The sequence below is a fragment of the Cervus canadensis genome, chromosome 4 (assembly GCF_019320065.1).
Source record: "Cervus canadensis isolate Bull #8, Minnesota chromosome 4, ASM1932006v1, whole genome shotgun sequence".
In the NCBI taxonomy this organism is placed as follows: domain Eukaryota; kingdom Metazoa; phylum Chordata; class Mammalia; order Artiodactyla; family Cervidae; genus Cervus; species Cervus canadensis.
This window is the reverse complement of record NC_057389.1, coordinates 88,915,323-88,934,116: the sequence shown is the minus strand read 5'-3', so window position 1 is coordinate 88,934,116 and position 18,794 is coordinate 88,915,323. Positions and strand designations below refer to the sequence as shown.

General features: G+C 52.9%; 1 protein-coding gene and 1 long non-coding RNA gene across 4 annotated transcripts in view; one reads left to right on the top strand and one right to left on the bottom strand.

Annotated features, from left to right (window-relative positions):
- Positions 1-18,794, top strand: part of MLLT1 (MLLT1 super elongation complex subunit) — a 64,511-nt gene that overhangs the window by 29,796 nt on the left and 15,921 nt on the right. For all 3 annotated transcript variants that reach the window (XM_043466353.1, XM_043466352.1, XM_043466354.1), the window contains one exon: positions 16,176-16,319. In XM_043466353.1, the coding sequence (XP_043322288.1) occupies positions 16,176-16,319 (144 nt within the window). The remainder of the gene's footprint in view (positions 1-16,175; positions 16,320-18,794) is intronic.
- Positions 12,831-14,788, bottom strand: LOC122440290. The gene is made up of 3 exons (XR_006269080.1): positions 14,728-14,788; positions 13,761-13,823; positions 12,831-13,363 (listed from the first exon to the last, which is right to left on the bottom strand). It is a non-coding gene; the product is annotated as an uncharacterized LOC122440290 (long non-coding RNA).

The window sequence follows — 18,794 nt, the reverse complement described above, 5'->3', positions numbered from 1 at the left end:
GTGTGTTCGATCCCTGGGTCAGAAAGTTTCCCTGAAGGAGGAAATGGCTCCCCACTCTAGTGTTCTTGCCTGGGAAATCCCGTGGAGAGGAGCCTGGTGGGCTGTAGTCCAGGGGGTCACAAAGAGTTGGATACGAGTGAGAACACATACATACATGGCTGAGTAATTGTGGCTGTACCACAGTTTGTCTCCTTTCGTCTGTTGGAGGACATTTGGGCTATTTCTGAATCAAGCTGGCTGCTGAGAATCACCTGCTGCTCTGATATAGCATTGCTGTGAACACGTGTACAGGTACTTGTTTGAAAACCAGTGTTCAGTTTATTTAGGTTTATACCTGGGAGTGGAGTTGCTGGGTCACGGTGTTCTATATTTAACTTTTTGCTGCTGCTGCTGCTAAGTTGCTTCAGTCGTGTCCGACTCTGTGTGACCCCATAGACGGCAGCCCACCAGGCTCCCCCATCCCTGGGATTCTCCAGGTGAGAACACTGGAGTGGGTTGCCATTTCCTTCTCCAGTGCACGAAAGTGAAAAGTGAAAGTGAAGTCGCTCAGTTGTGTCCGACTCTTCGAGACCCCATGGACTGCAGCCTACCAGGCTCCACCATCCATGAGATTTTCCAGGCCAAGAGGACTGGAGTGGATTGCCATTGCCTTCTCCGTTAACTTTTTGAGACACCACCAAAGTGTTCTCCACAATGGCTGAACCATTTTACATTCCTACCAGCAGTGTTTGAGGGTTCTAATTTATCTACATCCTCCCCAACCCTTATTTCCTGTTTTTATTTAATAACTTTGATTAGTTCCCTGACCAGGGATCTAACCCATGTCCCCTGGAGTGGTGTCCTCTGAACCACTGGACCAGGGAATTCCCTATTAATAACTTCTAGAATTACCTTCATCCTTGTGTGTGTCGTGTGGCATGTCATCGTGGTTTTGATTTGCATTTCCCTGGTGACTAATGATGCAAAGCGTCTTTTCATGTGCTTGTTGATCATTTGCATATCTTCTTTGAAGATATATCTATTCACGTCCTTTGCCCATTTTATTTTTGTTGTTGAGATGTAAGAGTTCTTTGTGAATTCTGGATAGGTGCTGTTTTTATTTTTTATTTATTTTTAATATCTTTATTTATTTGGCTGTGCTGGCTCTTAGTTGCAGCACAAAGATCATCAATCTTCATCATAGCCTACAGGATCTTTCAGTTGTGGTGTGTGAGTTCTTAGTTGCAGCATGTGGGATCTAGTTCCCGGTCTAGGGATGGAACCCGGGGCCCCTGCATTGGGAGTGTGGAGTCTTAGCTGATGAACCACCAGGGAAGTTGCAGGTGCCTGTTTTTAAATGCTCACAGAATTTGCTATGACAGAATGAATGTGTGATGTGAACTTCTTTGTGTTGGGAGCTTGAGCTCGTCCAGGGGGATCCAGACAGTTGCCCTCCGATCACATGTTGACCCAGAAAAGTCTGCGAGCTGTGACTGAGTTGTTCCTTTGAAAAGTGATTGGAGGTGTTGGTTGTGGCCTGGGAGAACATGCCTGAATGAGGTAGCGTGTCCAGGACAAGTAAAGTCTCCGAAGACCAATTAAAGGAACAGAGTCTTGGTGAAGTGCTCCTCTCATTATCTGTTCATTGTCCCCCAAGTGGCCTGAGGCCTCTTGTTCCAATAAGTGAATTGTATCTTGTGCCCTGGCTGTCCAGTGAGACATGTAAGCCATGTATGTGATAGAAGCTTTTTATTAGGCACATTAAGAAAGGCTGAGAATGCCCTCAGATTGGGAGAAAATAATAGCAAATGAAGAAACAGACAAAGGATTAATCTCAAAAATATACAAGCAACTCTTGAAGCTCAATTCCAGAAAAATAAATGACCCAATCAAAAAATGGGCCAAAGAACTAAACAGACATTTCTCCAAAGAAGACATACAGATGGCTAACAAACACATGAAAAGGTGCTCAACATCACTCATTATCAGAGAAATGCAAATCAAAACCACAATGAGGTACCATTACACGCCAGTCAGGATGGCTGCTATCCAAAAGTCTACAAGCAATAAATGCTGGAGAGGGTGTGGAGAAAAGGGAACCCTCTTACACTGTTGGTGGGAATGCAAACTAGTACAGCCGCTATGGAAAACAGTGTGGAGATTTCTTAAAAAACTGGAAATAGAACTGCCATATGACCCAGCAATCCCACTTCTGGCATACACACTGAGGAAACCAGATCTGAAAGAGACACGTGCACCCCAATGTTCATCGCAGCACTGTTTATAATAGCCAGGACATGGAAGCAACCTAGATGCCCATCAGCAGATGAATGGATAAGGAAGCTGTGGTACATATACACCATGGAAATTACTCAGCGTTAAAAGAATTCATTTGAACCAGTTCTAATGAGATGGATGAAACTGGAGCCCATTATACAGAGTGAAGTAAGCCAGAAAGATAAAGAACATTACAGCATACTAACACATATATATGGAATTTAGAAAGATGGTAACGACAACCCTATATGCAAAACAGAAAAAGAGACACAGAAGTACAGAACAGACTATTGAACTCTGTGGGAGAAGGTGAGGGTGGGATGTTTCGAAAGAACAGCATGTATATTATCTATGGTGAAACAGATCACCAGCCCAGGTGGGATGCCTGAGACAAGTGCTCGGGCCTGGTGCACTGGGAAGTCCCAGAGGAATCGGGTGGAGAGGGAGGTGGGAGGGGGATCGGGATGGGGAATACGTGTAACTCTATGGCTGATTCATAACAATGTATGACAAAACCCACTGGGGGAAAAAAAAAGGCTGAGAATGAGTGAAATTAATTTTAATACTGTAACTGATTTAACCCTATATTATATATCCAAAATATTACCAGTTCAGGATGTGTAATCAGTGTTTTAAAATCAGCAAGCTACTTTACTTCCCTTTTAAAAATACCGTGTCTTTGAAGTTTGGTATTATACTTACTCCACATCTCAGTTTGGGTAACAGATTTTATTGGAAAGACTTTATAAGACTTTCGGTTCCATAAAATTCACAGTCAGAGTAAGAGGTAGATTTGCACATTCAGGTTGCTGCAAATATACTTAAAGATCTTTGAGAACCCATCCAGGATGGACTGGCTCATAGTCATGACTGTTGTTTTCAACTTTTAATTCTGAAATAATGTTAGAAACTTAGGAACACAGAAGGGTTGCAGAGATCATACAGAGAGCTCCTGTGTACCCACACCCAGCTCCCCCGTGTGTTAACATCTTACAGGATCACTGCACAGGGTCAGAACAAAGAATTAACGTTGGTGTAGTACTTCCTGCATTTAAAACTATTTAAGTTACTTCTTTTTAAAAAAAATTATTTATTTATTTTTGGCTATGCTGGGTTTTTGTTGCTGCCCAGGCTTTTTCTCTAGTTGCAGCGAGTTGAGCCTACTCTCTAGTTGTGGTACATGAGCTTCTCATTGTGGTGGCTTCTCTCGTGGAAGCCAAGAGAAGCTCCATTGTTGTGGAGCATAGGCTTTAGGGCATGCGGATTTCAGTAGCTGCGGCAAGTGGGCTCCATGGTTGCAGTTCCCAGGCTCCAGAGCACAGGCCTTAATAGTTGTGGTGTACGGGCTTAGTTCCCCTGTGGTGTGTGGGATCTTCCCGGACCAGGAATGGAACCCGTGTCTCCTACATTGGCAGGCAGACTCTTTACGACTGAGCCACCAGGGAAACCTCACTTGTTTCTTATTCAAGCCCCACCCACTAGTTTTAGCCTCCGTTAGTGGTGTTCCATGGTGATTCCCATCTCACTCATTCCTTCTGCATTTATCAGCTGGAATTATTATGTAAGGTAGTTGTCCCTTGTACATGCATTGATTTATTCAGCCATTTATTTATGTCATTGCTTGTGGGGTTTGGGGGATGGGTTATAATCCAGGTCTGTTATTACTCGGTTTGTGGTTCAGATTGTTGCCCCCTGGCAGGTGGGAGCTCCCTCCGGCTGGCCCCTGTGCCTTTTCATCACGTTCCCATGTCTTGGGGGTGCTTCCTCTCTTTCTGGCACCACAAAAATGCTCCTGGCTCATCTTGGTTTTTCCATGCCTCAGCCCTAGAATCAGCCCTTTTTCCAAGGAGCCTTGGTCCCTTTTCCTCCTCCAGGGCATCTTCCCAACCCAGTGATTGAATCTGCATCTCCTGTGTCTCCTACATTGCAGGCCCATTCTTAACCCACTGAGCCATCAGGGAAACCCACTCCAGTATTCTTGTCTGGGAAATCTCATGGACAGAGGAGCCTGGCAGGCTGCATTCCATGGGGTTGCAAAGAGGTGGGCACGACTGAGCGACTAAGCACTAGAACTTGGTCCCTGTTATTGGAGGAGGTATTTCAAAATGAAGATCTGGGAGCAAAATGTGTTCATTGCTCCTGGGGCGTCAGTGCTTTTAGGTCCCTCAGATGACAGATCTGGGAAGTGTATGCCTGTGTACTAGCTGCCCCACCTATGCTCATTTCTCTGTCTGCGTAGTAAATGTCAGTTCATACCAATGCCTCAACTCCAGTTCAGCACCCCGAGTTCATTCTAGCATCACCCCCGCCCTGCCCTGTTACTTAACTTGTTTCTCTGAAGGGAGACCCCTGGCTCTCCCTCCATGCAATGTAGTTGCTTGCTTGTTTAATCTTAGTATGTCTGGAAAGCTGTTTAAGAATCTTGAAGTATTCCTGTGAGAAGTAAGAGTATGGTGTCTGCCTGCAGTTCTCCTGTCTTCCACCCCCAGTATCCGTTGAGAGTTCTCTGTGACATCTCTTTTTTCCTCCAGTGCTATTGGGGTGGTTGTGTCACACACTTGTGTACACTTAGGTTCATTAGTCATCGTCTGTGCTCTGTCTTGGGTTCCTTCCCCCACCCATCTGGTTATGATTATTATCATTTAAGTTTGTCTTCAGTGAAGTTCATTCTGGGTTTTGACATGATAGTCATGTATCCACCATGACGTCACTGCACAGAACCGACCCCCCTCCCCAGACCCTCTCCTGCTGTCCCTTTGAAGTCAGTTCCTCCCCCCACCCTCAGTCCCTCGAAACTGCTCATCTGTTTTCCATCCTTGCATTTTGCCTTTTCCAGAATGTCACATAAATAGACACATGCAATATGTAGCCCTTTGTGTCTGGTTTCTTTCACTTAGCAAGATGCACTTAAGATCCATCCATGGCGTCGCATGAATGAATAGTCCATTCCTCTTTATTGTGTGGATAAGACTGCATTTGTTTATCCATTTGCTGGTTGAGGGACATGTGGGTTGTTTCCAGTTCTTGATGATTAAGAATAAAGTTGCCCTAAACATTTGCAGACAGGTTTTTGTGTGGACATAAATTTTTAGCCTCTTTGGGTAAATTCCCAAGAGGGCAATTGTGGGTGACACAGCACAGGTATGTTCACTTTGTGGTTGCCACTTGGCACCCTCACCAGCAGTGGAGGAGCGATCTTGCTGCTCAGCGCTTGGTAATGTCAGTTGTCTCTTTGCCTTTCCAATGGACGTGTAGTAGTATCTCTCCTTATAGCTTTAAAAGTAAAGTGAAAGTTGCTTAGTTGTGTCTGAGTCTTTGTGAGCCCATGGACTATTCACTCCATGGAATTCTTCAGGCCAGAAAACTGGAGTGGGTAGTCATTCCGTTCTCCAGGGGATCTTCCCAGCCCAGGGACTGAACCTGGGTCTCCCGCATTGCAGGAGGATTCTTTACCAGCTGAGCCACCAGGGAAGCCGTTAACAGCTTTATTGAGGTCTAATTTATGTGTGGTATAATTCATCCATTTAACGTGTACATTTCATTTTTTTCTTTTCTGATTTTGTTCGTTTGTTTTTGGTCATGCCGTGTGACACTTGGGTTCTTAGTTCTCTGACAAGGGATCAAACCCATTTCATCTGCAGTGGAAGTGCAGAGTCTTAACCATTGGACTGTCAGAGCAGCCCCTCATTGTTTTTTAGTATAGTCGGAGCTGTGTAGCCATCACCACTAGTTCCAGAACATTTCCATCTCTCCCAAGAGAAACCCCATCCCCATGAGCAGTCACTCACCATTCACTCCTCCCCCAACCCCTGGCAGCCACTGATCCACTCTCTGTCTCTAGATTTGCCTGTTCTGGACATTTCATATCAATGGAATCCTACACTTTACGGCCTTTTGTGACTGGCTTCTTTTATTCACCGTAATGTTTTCAAGGTTCATCCACACCGTGGCACATGCCAGTGCTTCGTTCCTTCTTATGGCAGAATTTATTCCACTCAGAATGGACCATATATTGTGTATCCATTTGTCAGTTGGTGGACATTCAGGTTGTCGCCACCTGTTAGCTATTTTGTGTGCAAGTTTTCCTGTGCACATACGCTTTCATTTCTCCTGGGCACATACCTGAGAATGGAATTGCTGGGTCTTTCGGTTAATCCCGTGTGTTAGTCTCTCAGTAGTGTCTGACTCTTCGTGACCCCATGGACTGTAGCCCTCCAGGCTCTTCTGTCCATGGGATTCTGTAGGCAGGAATACTGGAGTGGCTTGCCATTCCCTTCTCTAAACCCAGGTCTTCCGCACGGCAGGTGGATTCTTTATTGTCTGCTCCACTAGGGAAGCCCATAACTTGAGGAGCTGCCAGATGGTGTTCCATGGGGGCCAAACCCTTTTACATTGCTACCAGTGCGTCCGAGGTCCCAGTTTCTCCACATCCTGGCCCACACCTTCCGTATCTCTGATTGTCGCCATCCTGGTGGACATGAAGTATAATAATTGGTGCCTCTTTAGGTTCTGATTTGCATTTCCCTGATGGCTGATGACTGTGAGCATCTTTTCATGTATTTATTCGAAACCCATATATTTTCTTTGGACAAATGAAATGGGCTGTTCAGAATTTTTGCCTTCTTTAAAAAATTGGGTTAGTTTTTTTCCTTATTGTTGAGTTTGAGTAGTTCTTTATATACAGTACTCTTGATACAAGTTCTTCATCCAGTATGTGATTTATACATATTTTCTCCAAGTCTGTGGTTTGTCTTTTCACAGTATATCTTGCCCAACAAAAGCTTTACGTTTTGATAGTCCAGTTTCTCATTGTTTTCTCTTTTATGGTCGTGCTCTGGGTCTGGCACAGGGCATCTAAAAACCCACAAGCTTGTCTTTGCAGCCCACCCATTGGCATCGTGCTCTGAAACATCTGTTCAGAGAGGCAGAGGAAATTGCCTGTAGGAAGATGGCATCTAGCAGGGGGCGCCATGGTCATTTATTCTTGGCAGTTGGAGGTTTTTATAAAAGTTTATTTACTGGGAGGAGGGGAAATTGCTTCTCTTCTTTTTTTTCCCCCTGATTTATTTTCTTTGATTTATCCATGCAGCAGATATTTACAAGTCTGGGACACAGAAAGGACCAAAGTGGATCCAGACCCACGTGTGGTGGGCTCCTGGACCAAAAGGGCAAGAGGTGCTGGATGAGCAGGGCTGAGGGCGGTGAGGTCTACTCCATCGGTCCTCGGTGCTCTGAAGCTGGGGACATGGGCGCTGCCCCTGTCACAGGAACCCACTGAGAAGGGAGGGATGCGGAAAAGTTCCCCTTAGGAAGCCAGGCTCGCTGAGAGCCTTGTGGGTGGTGGAGTCAGCGGGGCAGAGCAGACGGGAAGACACCCTTCCTGGTGAAGGTGGGGGACGCAGTTTCAGAAGGGAGGGGTGAACACGTTGGGGAGCTTCGGAGACATCACCCAGGCTGTGTTGAAGTCATCACACTTGCCATGTAAGAGGCCTTTCAGGGGGTCTTCCCTGGCGGTCCAGTGGTTAAGAGTCCACCTGCCATCGAGGGGACAGGGGTTCGATCCCTGGTCCGGGAAGATCCTGCATGCCGTGGAGCAACTAAGCCTGTGCACCACAACTACTGCGCCTGTGCTGTGGAGCCTGAGAGCTGCACCACGCAAAGCCACTGCGTTGAGAAGCCCTTGCACCACAACTAGAGAAAAGCCCATGAGCAGCAACGAGGGCCCAGCACAACTTAAATAAATTTTTTAAAATGGCCTCTCAGGTTTGTGTGTGGTAGGTGGGTGTGCTCTAGACCCTCAGTGGGGCGTCGATCTCTGTGACCTCTGGGTCCATCTACCTCTCTGGACATGAGATCTTGTGGCCTTGCCAAGGTGCCTCTCCTGTTCCTGTCCCAGGTTGTCTTGCGGTAGCAGTCAGGTGACAGGGTCAGGTGACAGGGCAGACCCGGCTCCTCCTGGGAGGAGCTCAGCGGCTGCCAGACTGGAAGTACCTGTCTGTGTAGCAGACAGAGTCAGTGTCTAGGGGTCATGTGAGAGGGGCGCTTAGGGGCTTGGTCTCAGGTGTGAGCAGGTGTGGGGGAGCTGATCTTATTTTTTCTCTTTTTCAAATTAAAGCTGGTTGTCCCTTAGTCCCGAGTGTTTGGTTTGGAGTGATTGGTGAAACCAGGGGGTGGAGAAGAGAGTCAGGGATAGGGTGGGGACAAGGGGTTAGGTTCAGAGAACGCCTGCTCTGTTGTTTCCCGCACCTCACATTGGCCGGCGGCCCCTGCCCGTGCCCTGCGATGTCTGTCGGGGAATGAACGCTGACCTCGGCACACGTGGATGTTGAACCCTCAGCTGGGCTGTTCGGGCTGTGAAATCTTCCCCGAAGCTGACTTTGACCCCGTTTCCTCTGGTCTCTGCCTCCCTTCACTGTGAGATGTACCGTCAACTTAACAACATACTTGGTGGGGAGAAAGAGAAACACGTCAAAAATGTGTGCTGGGGACTTTCCTGGCAGTCCAGTGGTTAAGAATCCGTTTCCCAGTGCAGGGGACATGGGTTCGATCCCTGGTCAGGGAACCAGATTCCCACATGCCTCAGAGCAACTAAGCCCGCGCACCAAAACTGCTGAAGCCTGTACACCTAGAGCCCATGCTCCGCAACTAGAGAAGCCACTGCAGTGAGAAGCCCATGCACCGCAACTGGAGAGCAGCCCCTGGTCACTGCAACTAGAGAAAAGCCCACACAAAGCAGTAAGGACCCAGTACAGCCAAAAAATAAATAAGTAACAAAAAAAAATTTAAGAAAAGTGCGTGCTGACTTCAGGAGACAGCCCAATTTTCAGAGACGTAAAACATGAAGACATTTATTCCAGTTGTTTTCTGCTAATATTAGACATCCTCCCTGCCCTCCAGCCTGCCCCCACAGCAGGCTATTCTTGGACACTGAGCCCTAACCATCACTAACTTTCCATGACTTCTCTCCAATGCCGTTAACTGAAGTCACAGAAAGGGGTGTCTTGGTACATTTTATTAGGCAGCTTGCGTGGTTTTCTTCAGAAAGAGGTTTTTGTTTTTTTTTTTTAAAGTAAGATGAAACAACGAGGCCAGCTTCTGAGCCAGAAGCCCTCGGAGGCATGTCTTTGACATTCTTGCTGGCTTGTGCTGGGGGGCCAGTGCCTGTGTGAGCAGTGCTGAGCCCCTCGGCCCTCCTTCACGCCCCCAGAGGGGGCGCGGCTCTGGGTGTCCAGGTTGCTGCTGGTGACTGGTCGGGCGTTCCCCACCTGCCCTCAGTTTGAACTGAGACAGCAGAGGAGAGTGAGTCTTGAGTGACTAGGCCCTCGACCCCAGGGGCCGGTGGGGAGACTGCCTGCCCCACACAAACCCTTGACTCCCTGGCTCTCTGCGGCCATGCTGGGCTCAGGAGGTGGGCAGCCTGTGCTCTGCGTTGAGGACCTTGCTGGTTGATCCAGGGGGCCTGGCCTTGCTGGTGGATCACCGAGGAGCCAGGACAGAGGGCATGTTGTGTGAGGAGACCAAGGAAGGTCAGGGGGCTGTCAGCCAGCCGTGTGCTCAGTTTTTGCCTGTAGCGTCCTCTGCATGGGACCCCAGAAGCATCTGTGTTTCCTCGAGGGCAGGTGTGGCGCCCGGGAGAGAAATGCCTCCAAAGGGCGAATGAGCCAGAGAAGAGGTGTCACTGAGTCATCTGCGTGGTCACCCCCCAGAGTGCAGGCAGTGGTGAGGGGCTCGTCCATATCAGCCTGGGTGCTGTCTTGGGGTCAGACTGGCTCAGTTCCGGGCTGAGAGGTTGTTCGCATCTTTGCATATCTGACTCTTGTGTCTCTTTGTAGAAACAGCACCGAGGGTGGAGGTGTCTCAGATGGGGCTGGGAGGCCCAGGGAGGAGACCGAGGACGCCTGGCTGGGTCCCCTGAGTTCCAGGCGCCCATGGGCTTACCGCAGGCTTTGTCCTTTCCTCTTTTGGATCTGTTTTTGTCCCAAGTTTCTTCATCAGGTTACCATTTTACATGTGTGCTCATGTCGCTGGCTCCTTTCCCACTCCTGTTGGTGTTAGATTGTTAGGACTCCAGATAACCGAAGCTAACGTCCAGCATGAGGGCACTTGTTTCCATACAGGGTGGCCTGACCCCTGCACCCAGCCCTGGCGGTCCCCCCGTTCACTTGCTGGGTGGCCTCCTGGTCTCCTGGGCAGTCTGATGGCCGCCACACCACGCCACACCACGGTGCTGGCCAGCATCACAGCCCCTCTTCCCACCTGCCCTTGTGCACCCAGAACCCCGGGAGTCCTTTCCCTCCTCTCACCGGGGCTCAGAGAGGTGGGGTGGCAGGTCCAGCATCACACAGCGAGGCAGCAGCAGAGCTGTTAGGACATCCGAGCGATCTCAGACCCCAAAGTCCATGGTTTGGAGCCCACAATGCACTGCTTTCCTTAACACTTTTTAAAAGTTTTCCTCTTATTATGACTACAAAGGTGATAGATGTAGGTTGCAAGGGTTTGAAGTCTTTTCTCCAGCCTACTACCTTGAAGTAACTACTATAACCAGCCTCCCGGAAACAGCTTTGGTGTGTGTGTGTGTGAGTGTGGGGGTGCAGGGAGGAGGGCGAGGGGCAGTTTCCACTTTGGTGTCTGTGGACTCTGCTGTGTCAGTGCCCCCAGCCCTGCTGGCTCTGGTGCACCGGCGCGGCGAGCCCCTTCGCTCACACCAGCTGTCATGGACCCACCCTCCCCGCCCCAGGCCGCCGTCATCCTGTAAAGCTGCCTCCGTGGACCTCCCCAAACACTTGCCTACTTGGCAGTGGGATTTCAGGGATTGCTTTCCTCCCTCTCTTTCCCTGGCGATCAGCAGTTCTCTCCTGCTGCCTGGAAGCCCCCAGCCTGATCAGCCTGGGCTTGGGGACCCATGGGCCGGCCCGGAGGAGCAGAGGAGATGGGGCTCTGCACACGCCCAAGGCTGCGGTATGCCCACCCCGTGTCTGCCCACCTTTACTGGTTCCGTGTGGCCTTGGCAAATAATCACATGCCACAAAGCCTGTTTCCTCTCCCGAGGGGCCGTGAAACAGCAATGAACCCTCAGAGCTTTGGAGGATGAAGGAAGGTGCCATGTAAAGCCTCCCACCAACTGCCCATTCCTGGCGAGGGCTGGCAGAGTGCTGACGATGGGGCCGAGTGTTAGACGTGCCTGCCACAGGAGATCCTGGGCTGGGGGAGCTGTGGGGGTGTGAAGGGCGGCCCTGGGCCTGCCTTCTCCTTGTCCCCTGTAGCAGGATGGAGTCGGCTCAGATAGGTAGTGGTTAGATGCACAGCTGCACGGAAGCTTGGGGTGGGACCAGCCCTGTACAGGTAAGCGTTTAAGTATAGAAAACCGAGAACCCTGTGGAGAAGTAGAGAGGGGCGCGGAGCAGAGCGCACAGCACCACCTCCAGCGGCAGCAGCGACCCGCCTGCAGGCAGCCCTCGCTGCATCTCCACGCTGGGGCTGCAGCGTCCTAGTCAGGTCCTGATTTCAGTCTGTGTCTGGACAAGACAAGACTCTTAACCAAAAAACCCTAACAGATATCATCAAATCTAGAAAGCAATAGATCAATAATTCTTTAATGTCAAATACTCAATAATGTCAAAGTTTCCCGAATCATCTCACATTCATGTTTTGAAGTAATTTGTTCAAATCAGGATTCAGATAAAACCAGTTCATTGCTGTTGATTGCTGTCTAACGCTTCTTTAAATCTTCTTTCTCTCCATCTCTCTCTCCCTTTCTCTCCTTTGCGAGTGTTTTCAAAAGCTGTGGTCCTGTAAGCAAGCAGGCTGGGCCCTGATCAGATTTGGGTTTACCTGGTTTTCCTTTAAGCTCAGCGAATGTGGGAACCCTGGGGCCTCTTATGGGAATGTCAGATAGGCCCCTGGGGCCAGCGTGGGCAGAGGAAACAGCCTCAGGGTTCTTAGGAACCAAGTGTCCTCCTCAGCTGGTGAGGCTGCACTGCACCCGAGTCTTCTGCGACCTGGGGTGGCAGTGGGCAGGGGCGTGGTGGGGGCATCCTCCAGGCCAGCCCTGCCAGCTGCAGGGAGGCGGCCTTGGAGTGGACCCTGGGGGTCCGAGGTGGTGGACGGGGGCCGGTCCAGAGCTTCGATCAGTTGGCCCAGGGCTGGGGGCCCTCTGCCTGGAGAGCACTGTGGACAGGTGCGTGCGCTCCTGGCTTTGGGCGGTGGCACCAGATGGGCCGATGCCTTCACATCTTAGTTTGCTGAGGCCAGAGAGAGATACTAACCTGGGGAGTGACCTGGGGAGTGCAGGGCCTGGCCTGAGAACACTTGGGGCCAGCCCTGGGGTCCCCAGGGATTCCAGGCTCCCAGGGGAGTGACTAAGGGAGTTACTCCTGGGATTGCCTCCCGGTGCAACTTGAACTTGGCCTCTCCTCACCTCACATGCTGCCGGCTCCCAGGCGCCATGGTCCTACCTTCTCACAGCTTTCTCAGGAGGCTGGTTTCTTGGTGACTGGGCTGAAAGTGGTCCACCATCCACTTGGAAATTCCTAAGCTTCAGCCCCAGGTCTTGTCCCTAGGGAGCTCCGGTCATCTGTGCGTTGGGGCCCGTGTCCGCTGCAGGGCACACGCCGGGTGCTGGGGGGGCCTCTGCCCAGCCCAGACGCCACCCCTAGCTCTACCTCATCACTCACCTCCGGGCATCCTAGGGAGCTACCCCTGGGCGCTGCTTGGGCCAGTGCGTCGTTGCCCTGCTGGGTTTGTGTGGGTGTGGGAACCGCTCCGGGAGCCAGGGGTTCCAGAGAACACCACCTGCCTGGAGCGTGTGCTGGCCCACTGCCGACCAACCTTGGGGTACCAGGCACGTCCTCTGGCCCTGGTTCAGTGTCTTCACCTGTGAAATGGGGACAGTAAGAGCGCCCGGCTGTGGGGATGCTGCACAGGGTCATGTTACGGAGTAGTGTCCATGTCCCGTCAGGGTGGCCGCTGCTCCGAGGGCTCAGGAGGGAGGAGAGCCTCCGCAGCCCCGGTGGTGCTGCGGGCACACAGCAAGCCCCTGACACATCTCTGCAGGACTGATGAGCACGTGGGCACACCCAGCAGACACCGGTGCTTGCTCAGTGCTGCCCTGTGGGGACAGAAGACAAGATGTGCGTCCTGCAGACTGTGATGAACACTGTGATCGAGGATAGTGTTCAGGGGCTGTTGGAGGGCAGCCCTTGGCGGGTGTTAAAGGAGGGGGTTGGGGATGGCCAGGGCTGGTTAAACGTCCTTGGATTGAGAGGGGGCTACAGCAGAAGCTGCTGCGTGGGAGGGGGCAGCAGGATGAGGAGGGGCCGGCTGAGGGGGTAGAGTGTGTGTGGGGGCAGCTGGACTAGCCTTGTAGCTGTGCCACCAGGCTGCATCTCCATGTGTGTGTGGCAGGGGTCACCAGAGAGGGCAGAGGCCAGGGGAAGGCCCGGGCAGAGCCTCGGGAGCCAAGCTTGGCGGCGGGTGGAGCTGGGGAGCACCCACAGAAGCCTTACCTCACCCAGGGGATCCTGTGGCTATAGGTCCCGTGTCTCCATGTGCCCTCAACAGGCCTCTTCCTGGGAAGACAGCGGTTTCATTTTTGGGTGGTGCAGAGCCAGGCGCTGTGGCTGTAGCTCATCCTCCCCATGTTGCTGGGGCGCAAGTCGAGGCCAGGAGCGCAGCCCCGCCCGGGAAGGGGTGAGCAGCTCCGTGGAGCCAGGGCTCCAGGAGTGCGATTCTCTCACTTCCCTCCATGCCTGTCCCGTGGCGGCTGCTGGCCTCCAGGTGTGCCGTCTCAGGTGGTCAGGAAGAGAAGAGATGCCGAGACACGCTGAGGCATTCTCTTCGCCATGTCATTTCTGACCTGGGGGGAAGCCCTCCTCGGTGGACCTCCCTTATCTCATCATCCCAGATCAGGTCACGTTTCCACTTCGGGCAGGGCACTGATTTCTAAGTCTGGTGTATGTGGTTGGGGTAGGAACCCACTCTTCCTGCGGGGGAGCTGGCCAGGTCAGGGGAGAAGGGCTGCCAGGGGAGAGGCCATGTCGGGATCACCTCAACCCCCGGTGTTGGCTTGAGAGGGCCTGTTTGCTGGTCTCCTCCCCAGACTGGCAGCTCCCGGAGGACAGGGCCCACAGCTCTGTCATGTGGCAAGTGCACCTTCTACCTTTGTGGCCTGGACTGGGGGGCAGAGTCGTCCACATGCAATTGCGGGACCTCACTCTTGCCCCCTTTGCTAAGAAGCCTGCCCCCGTGTAGCCAGCCATGCCTCTCCCCACTCCACCATCACCTGGTTACTGGGCTCACCTCATGCTGCCAGCCCAGGGATGGCAGGGTGGCTGGGGTTCTGGTGTGCTGTGGCAGCAGGAAGGGGTGAAAGGAGGCTGGCCCAGGAGATGCTGGGCCCAGGGATGCTGGTGCAATGGCTTGGCTACCCTGCCTTCTACCCTCAACCCTCACCCACCTGCCCTCCTTGCTTACCTCCTTTCAACTGCTGAGAAGCCTCTGCTGGTTCCTCAGACTCCTGCTTTCTTCTCTCCCACAGACAGTACTTTAAACATTCAGGGTGTGATTCACATGCCGGAAAATTCACCTTTTAAAGCACACAAAGTTGGTAGTTTTGAGTATATTCACTGTGTTGTGTGGTCATAACAGTTTCCTAGTTCCTGAGCAGTCTCATCATCCCAGAAAGAAACCTCTTCCCTAGCGGCCGGCAGCTTCCACATCCCCTCCCCCAACCCCTGGCCGCCAGCCCCTGGCAGCCACGAAGCCACTCTCGTCTCGGGCTTTACTCGTCTGTTCTGGACGCTTCATGCACGTGGAACCATATCCTGCGTGGGCTTCCCTCCCTGAGCATGGTGTTGTTGAGGGCCGTCCCTGTCTTAACACGTGTCAGCACTTGGTTCCTTTCCATGGCCGGATACCATCCCATTGTGCGGCTGAACCCCAGTACATTCATCCAGCCACCTGCTGGTGGGTGCTGGGCTTGTGTCCACGGCGTGACGATGGCAAGTGATGCTGCCGTGGACATCAGCATACGAGGTTTCATGTGGATGTGTGTTTTCATTTCTATTGGGTAAACATCCAGAGGAGACCCGTGGGTCATGTAGTCACTCTCTATTTAACATTTTGAGGGACTCTTGGCCGCTTTTCCAAAAGAACCACCATGTTACATTCCTGCTGGCAGCCCTAGGATGCTGGCTTCTCCATTTCCTTGCCAACATTTGTTACTTTCCATTTTTTTTTTAATTAAAAAAAAGTTGTTATTTTTTGAATCTTGGCGCGGCCTGTGGGATCTTAGTTTGCCACCCAGGGATCAGACCTGCATCCCCTGCATTGGAAGTGCACAGTCTCAACCACTGGACTGCCAGGGAAGTCCCTATTTTCCTTTTTTAAAATGATTGCCATCATAGTAGGGGTGAGGCAGAATTCTGTGGTTTTGATTTGTAGTTCCCTGGTGGCTAATGGTGTAAAGCGGCCTCCCGTGTGCTTGTTGGCTACTTTTATGTCTTTGGAGAAATTTCCCTTCCAGGAAAGGGGGTTGTGGTGAGGCTATAGGATCCTGGCCAGGCTCGGCATCATTGCTTAGTGGCTGTGCGTCTCGGAGCGCCTTCCCCGTCTGTGAGCCGAGCACTGTGAGGGTTGAGGGGTATGTGTTTGGGGCGGTGGCCACCGTCGGCAGGATCGACTGCTTCACTAGCCAGCTGAGACCATCACCCAGATCTTTATTTCTGTCTTGGAGCCTGCTTTGCTGGGTCTTCTGCAAATAGTCTGTTAATTTATTTTGGGTAAGCAGGTTGACGGGCAGACACATACAGACTAGCGGACAAGGGTCTGAGGGGAGAGAAGGCAGGGAGCGTGTCCGCCTGCCCCTGGCTGTCCCCACCTCCTGCCCCATCAAACAGACTTCCTTGTTTTCTCTGTTGAAGGAGGAGCCGAGGAAGGTTTGCTTCACCTACGATCTATTCCTGAACCTGGAGGGCAACCCGCCCGTCAACCACCTGCGCTGCGAGAAGCTCACCTTCAACAACCCCACCGTGGAGTTCCGGTACAAGCTCCTGATGGCCGGCGGGGTGAGTGCGCCACTCCCTGTGGTCCTGACATGGCCCCTGATGGTGCTGGGGGCACCCAGGGCTTCCCAGCGTGTAGTCGGGTGCCTGAGACCCTGAGGGGCAGGTGGTACGGGCGGCACCCTGCAGCTTTGGAGAGGACCCAGGCATCCCTAGCCTGTACCAGGGCGTTGTCTGTTGCAAATGACTGACTAGTCTTTAGTTATCCCGAAGCTTTTCGTTGCTGTGGGTAATTAGCATCTTCCTCCACAGTGGTGGGTGGAGGCAGGAGTGGGTGTGAGGCCAGTCTCCCTGCCTGGTGTAGAGCTGGAGCCAGTTTTCAACCGGATTGGCAAGGCCACTCAGAGGCTGCGTCATCTGGGGGGTTCCCTGCTGATGCAGGCTTCTAGGGGTTTGTCCTTGCGACTCAGGCCTGGTCAGAGTGTCAGCTCTCAGGACTTAGGTCTCTGTAGGGAGTTGTGTGCCAGCAATCCCGGTGTGGTGGTGGGGCTGGAGCACGTGTCAGGGCTCTTGGAGAGCAGGGTGGGGTGCCCGCTTGGGGGGGGGCAGGCTGGACTGTGCCAGGAGGGGGTTGTGGGCTGAGCACACCAGGCCTGCTGTGCCTGGGACGGAGGAGTCGGCTCGGGTGTGACAGCCTGTGTGTGTGGTGAGGGCAGGCCCACTTCCCCAGTGTGTGCCTTTAGCTTGGTTTTCTTTGGCTCTTGGGAGCAGTCCTTGTTTCCTGTTACTTAATTCAGTTGGGTCTTTTTATAAACTTTTAAACAATATGAAAGAATCACTTTTTCATTGCAGGATGTGTGATTAAGGTCTGCTGTGTCCTTAATAAAAGATGAGTGCGTGACCCTAATCTTGCATGTGACGGCTGACGGAGTCCAGTCACGGAGCAGGGATGGGGGGTTGCCTTACACAGATGTTGGCTCTGAAGTTGGCAGGCGCAGCAGTCCTCCCCTAGCTCTGCCTCTCTACTTTGGCGTCTCTGCCGGATGCTTTCCAGAGTATTTCCCCAGCGGTTCCTGGGTGCTCCCCCCAAGGTTGCGTGGTCACCGCTCTCTGGGAGGCAGCCGCACAGAGTGTCCACGGGCCTCTCAGGGCCCAGGACGCGGCACTGAGCCCCTTGCTGCCCATGGTGGGGGCGGCGGTGTTTGCTCTGAGGAGATGAAGACTCAGTGAGCAGCATCCAAACACATAAAACAGAGGGCAGGAGGCGGGGGAGGAGGTGCAGGAGGGAGGGAGGCCGCGGCTGCCGCGCTGCACTGCCCAGGGCTGTCCTCGCCCTGGGGGAGCTGCCCAGACAGCTGGCCTGCTGCCCAGGAATTTCTCACCCTTTGGGGCTGTGGGCTTCAGGCACCGGGCTGATGGCACAGCAGTGCTGTCTGTTCTTAGGAGCCACCGGAGACCTCCAGGGGACTGTGGCTCCCGAGTCCTGAGTCCCAGTCCCTGTTCGCTGTGTTGGGGCACTGGGTCCCAGGTGGGCTGCCTTTCCCCTCTGGTGGCAGGTAGCCCCGGAGGCCGCCTGTGTTGATGTCCACATCGGTGCTGGAAGAACTGGAGGAGCGAGTTGTCTGTGAGCCAAGAGGACTGCTCTCTGTGCAGCCCCTTCCCTGGGGTCCCGTGAGCCCTGTTGCTCCTTGTGTGACACTGAGACGGCCTCGGCGGTGACCTTAGCCACTTCCTGCTGGGCCGGGTGGTCGCCTGGCTGCCAGCGGTGTGTCTCGTCCTTGGCCCCGTCGGCAGTTGAGCTGCACAGAAGTAGAGGCTCCTTCAGTGGCAGGCGGTGAGATGGGTTCCTTTGGAGCCACGTGCTCCCAGGTTTTCACCATGAGGCAAGGACACGGGAGGCAGTCACTCGTGTCCTGGGACCGGGTCAGCCTAGGACCTTCCTCTGAAGGGATAGGAAATGCTGTAACGAAAGGAGAAGGGCTGTGGGTGGACAAACCGAGGCTTCCCGTGGCCCTGCCATTCTTCTGGGCTGCCCACTCAGTCATGTCCGAGTGGCCTTCATGTGTACGGGCCCCTGAGGGCATGATCCCTGGGTGCCTGGAGGGGCCGACGTGTTCTGGGAGCCTGCTTCACAGCGCGATAGTCAGACAGGCTCTGACGAGCAGCGCCGCCTCGGGCCCTGCCACCCTCCTTTCAACCCGGCGTCCCCACGGCGGTGGCCGGGTGTGACCTCAGCCTCCTCAGATGAAAGCTGGGGTTTGTTGGGGAACCCCAGGTTCTCAGAGCTGTTCATGGTGCCTGTTCTACCAAGCTAAATGCTTTCTTTTTCATCATCTTATGCACTTTATTCTTCTGTTCTGGCTCATCACCGTCTGGAAGGCTCCCTCTGAGTGGCTGGCTGCTGGTAGTGTCAGCTCACTCTTGTCAGTATTTTGAAAACTTGCCCCCAGCCTTCTCCCACTTCAGCTGGGGCCATGGGAGCCTGGCCGGAGCCCCTCCCGGCGGCACTCCAGCCCTCTCTCCTCCAGCCCGGCCACG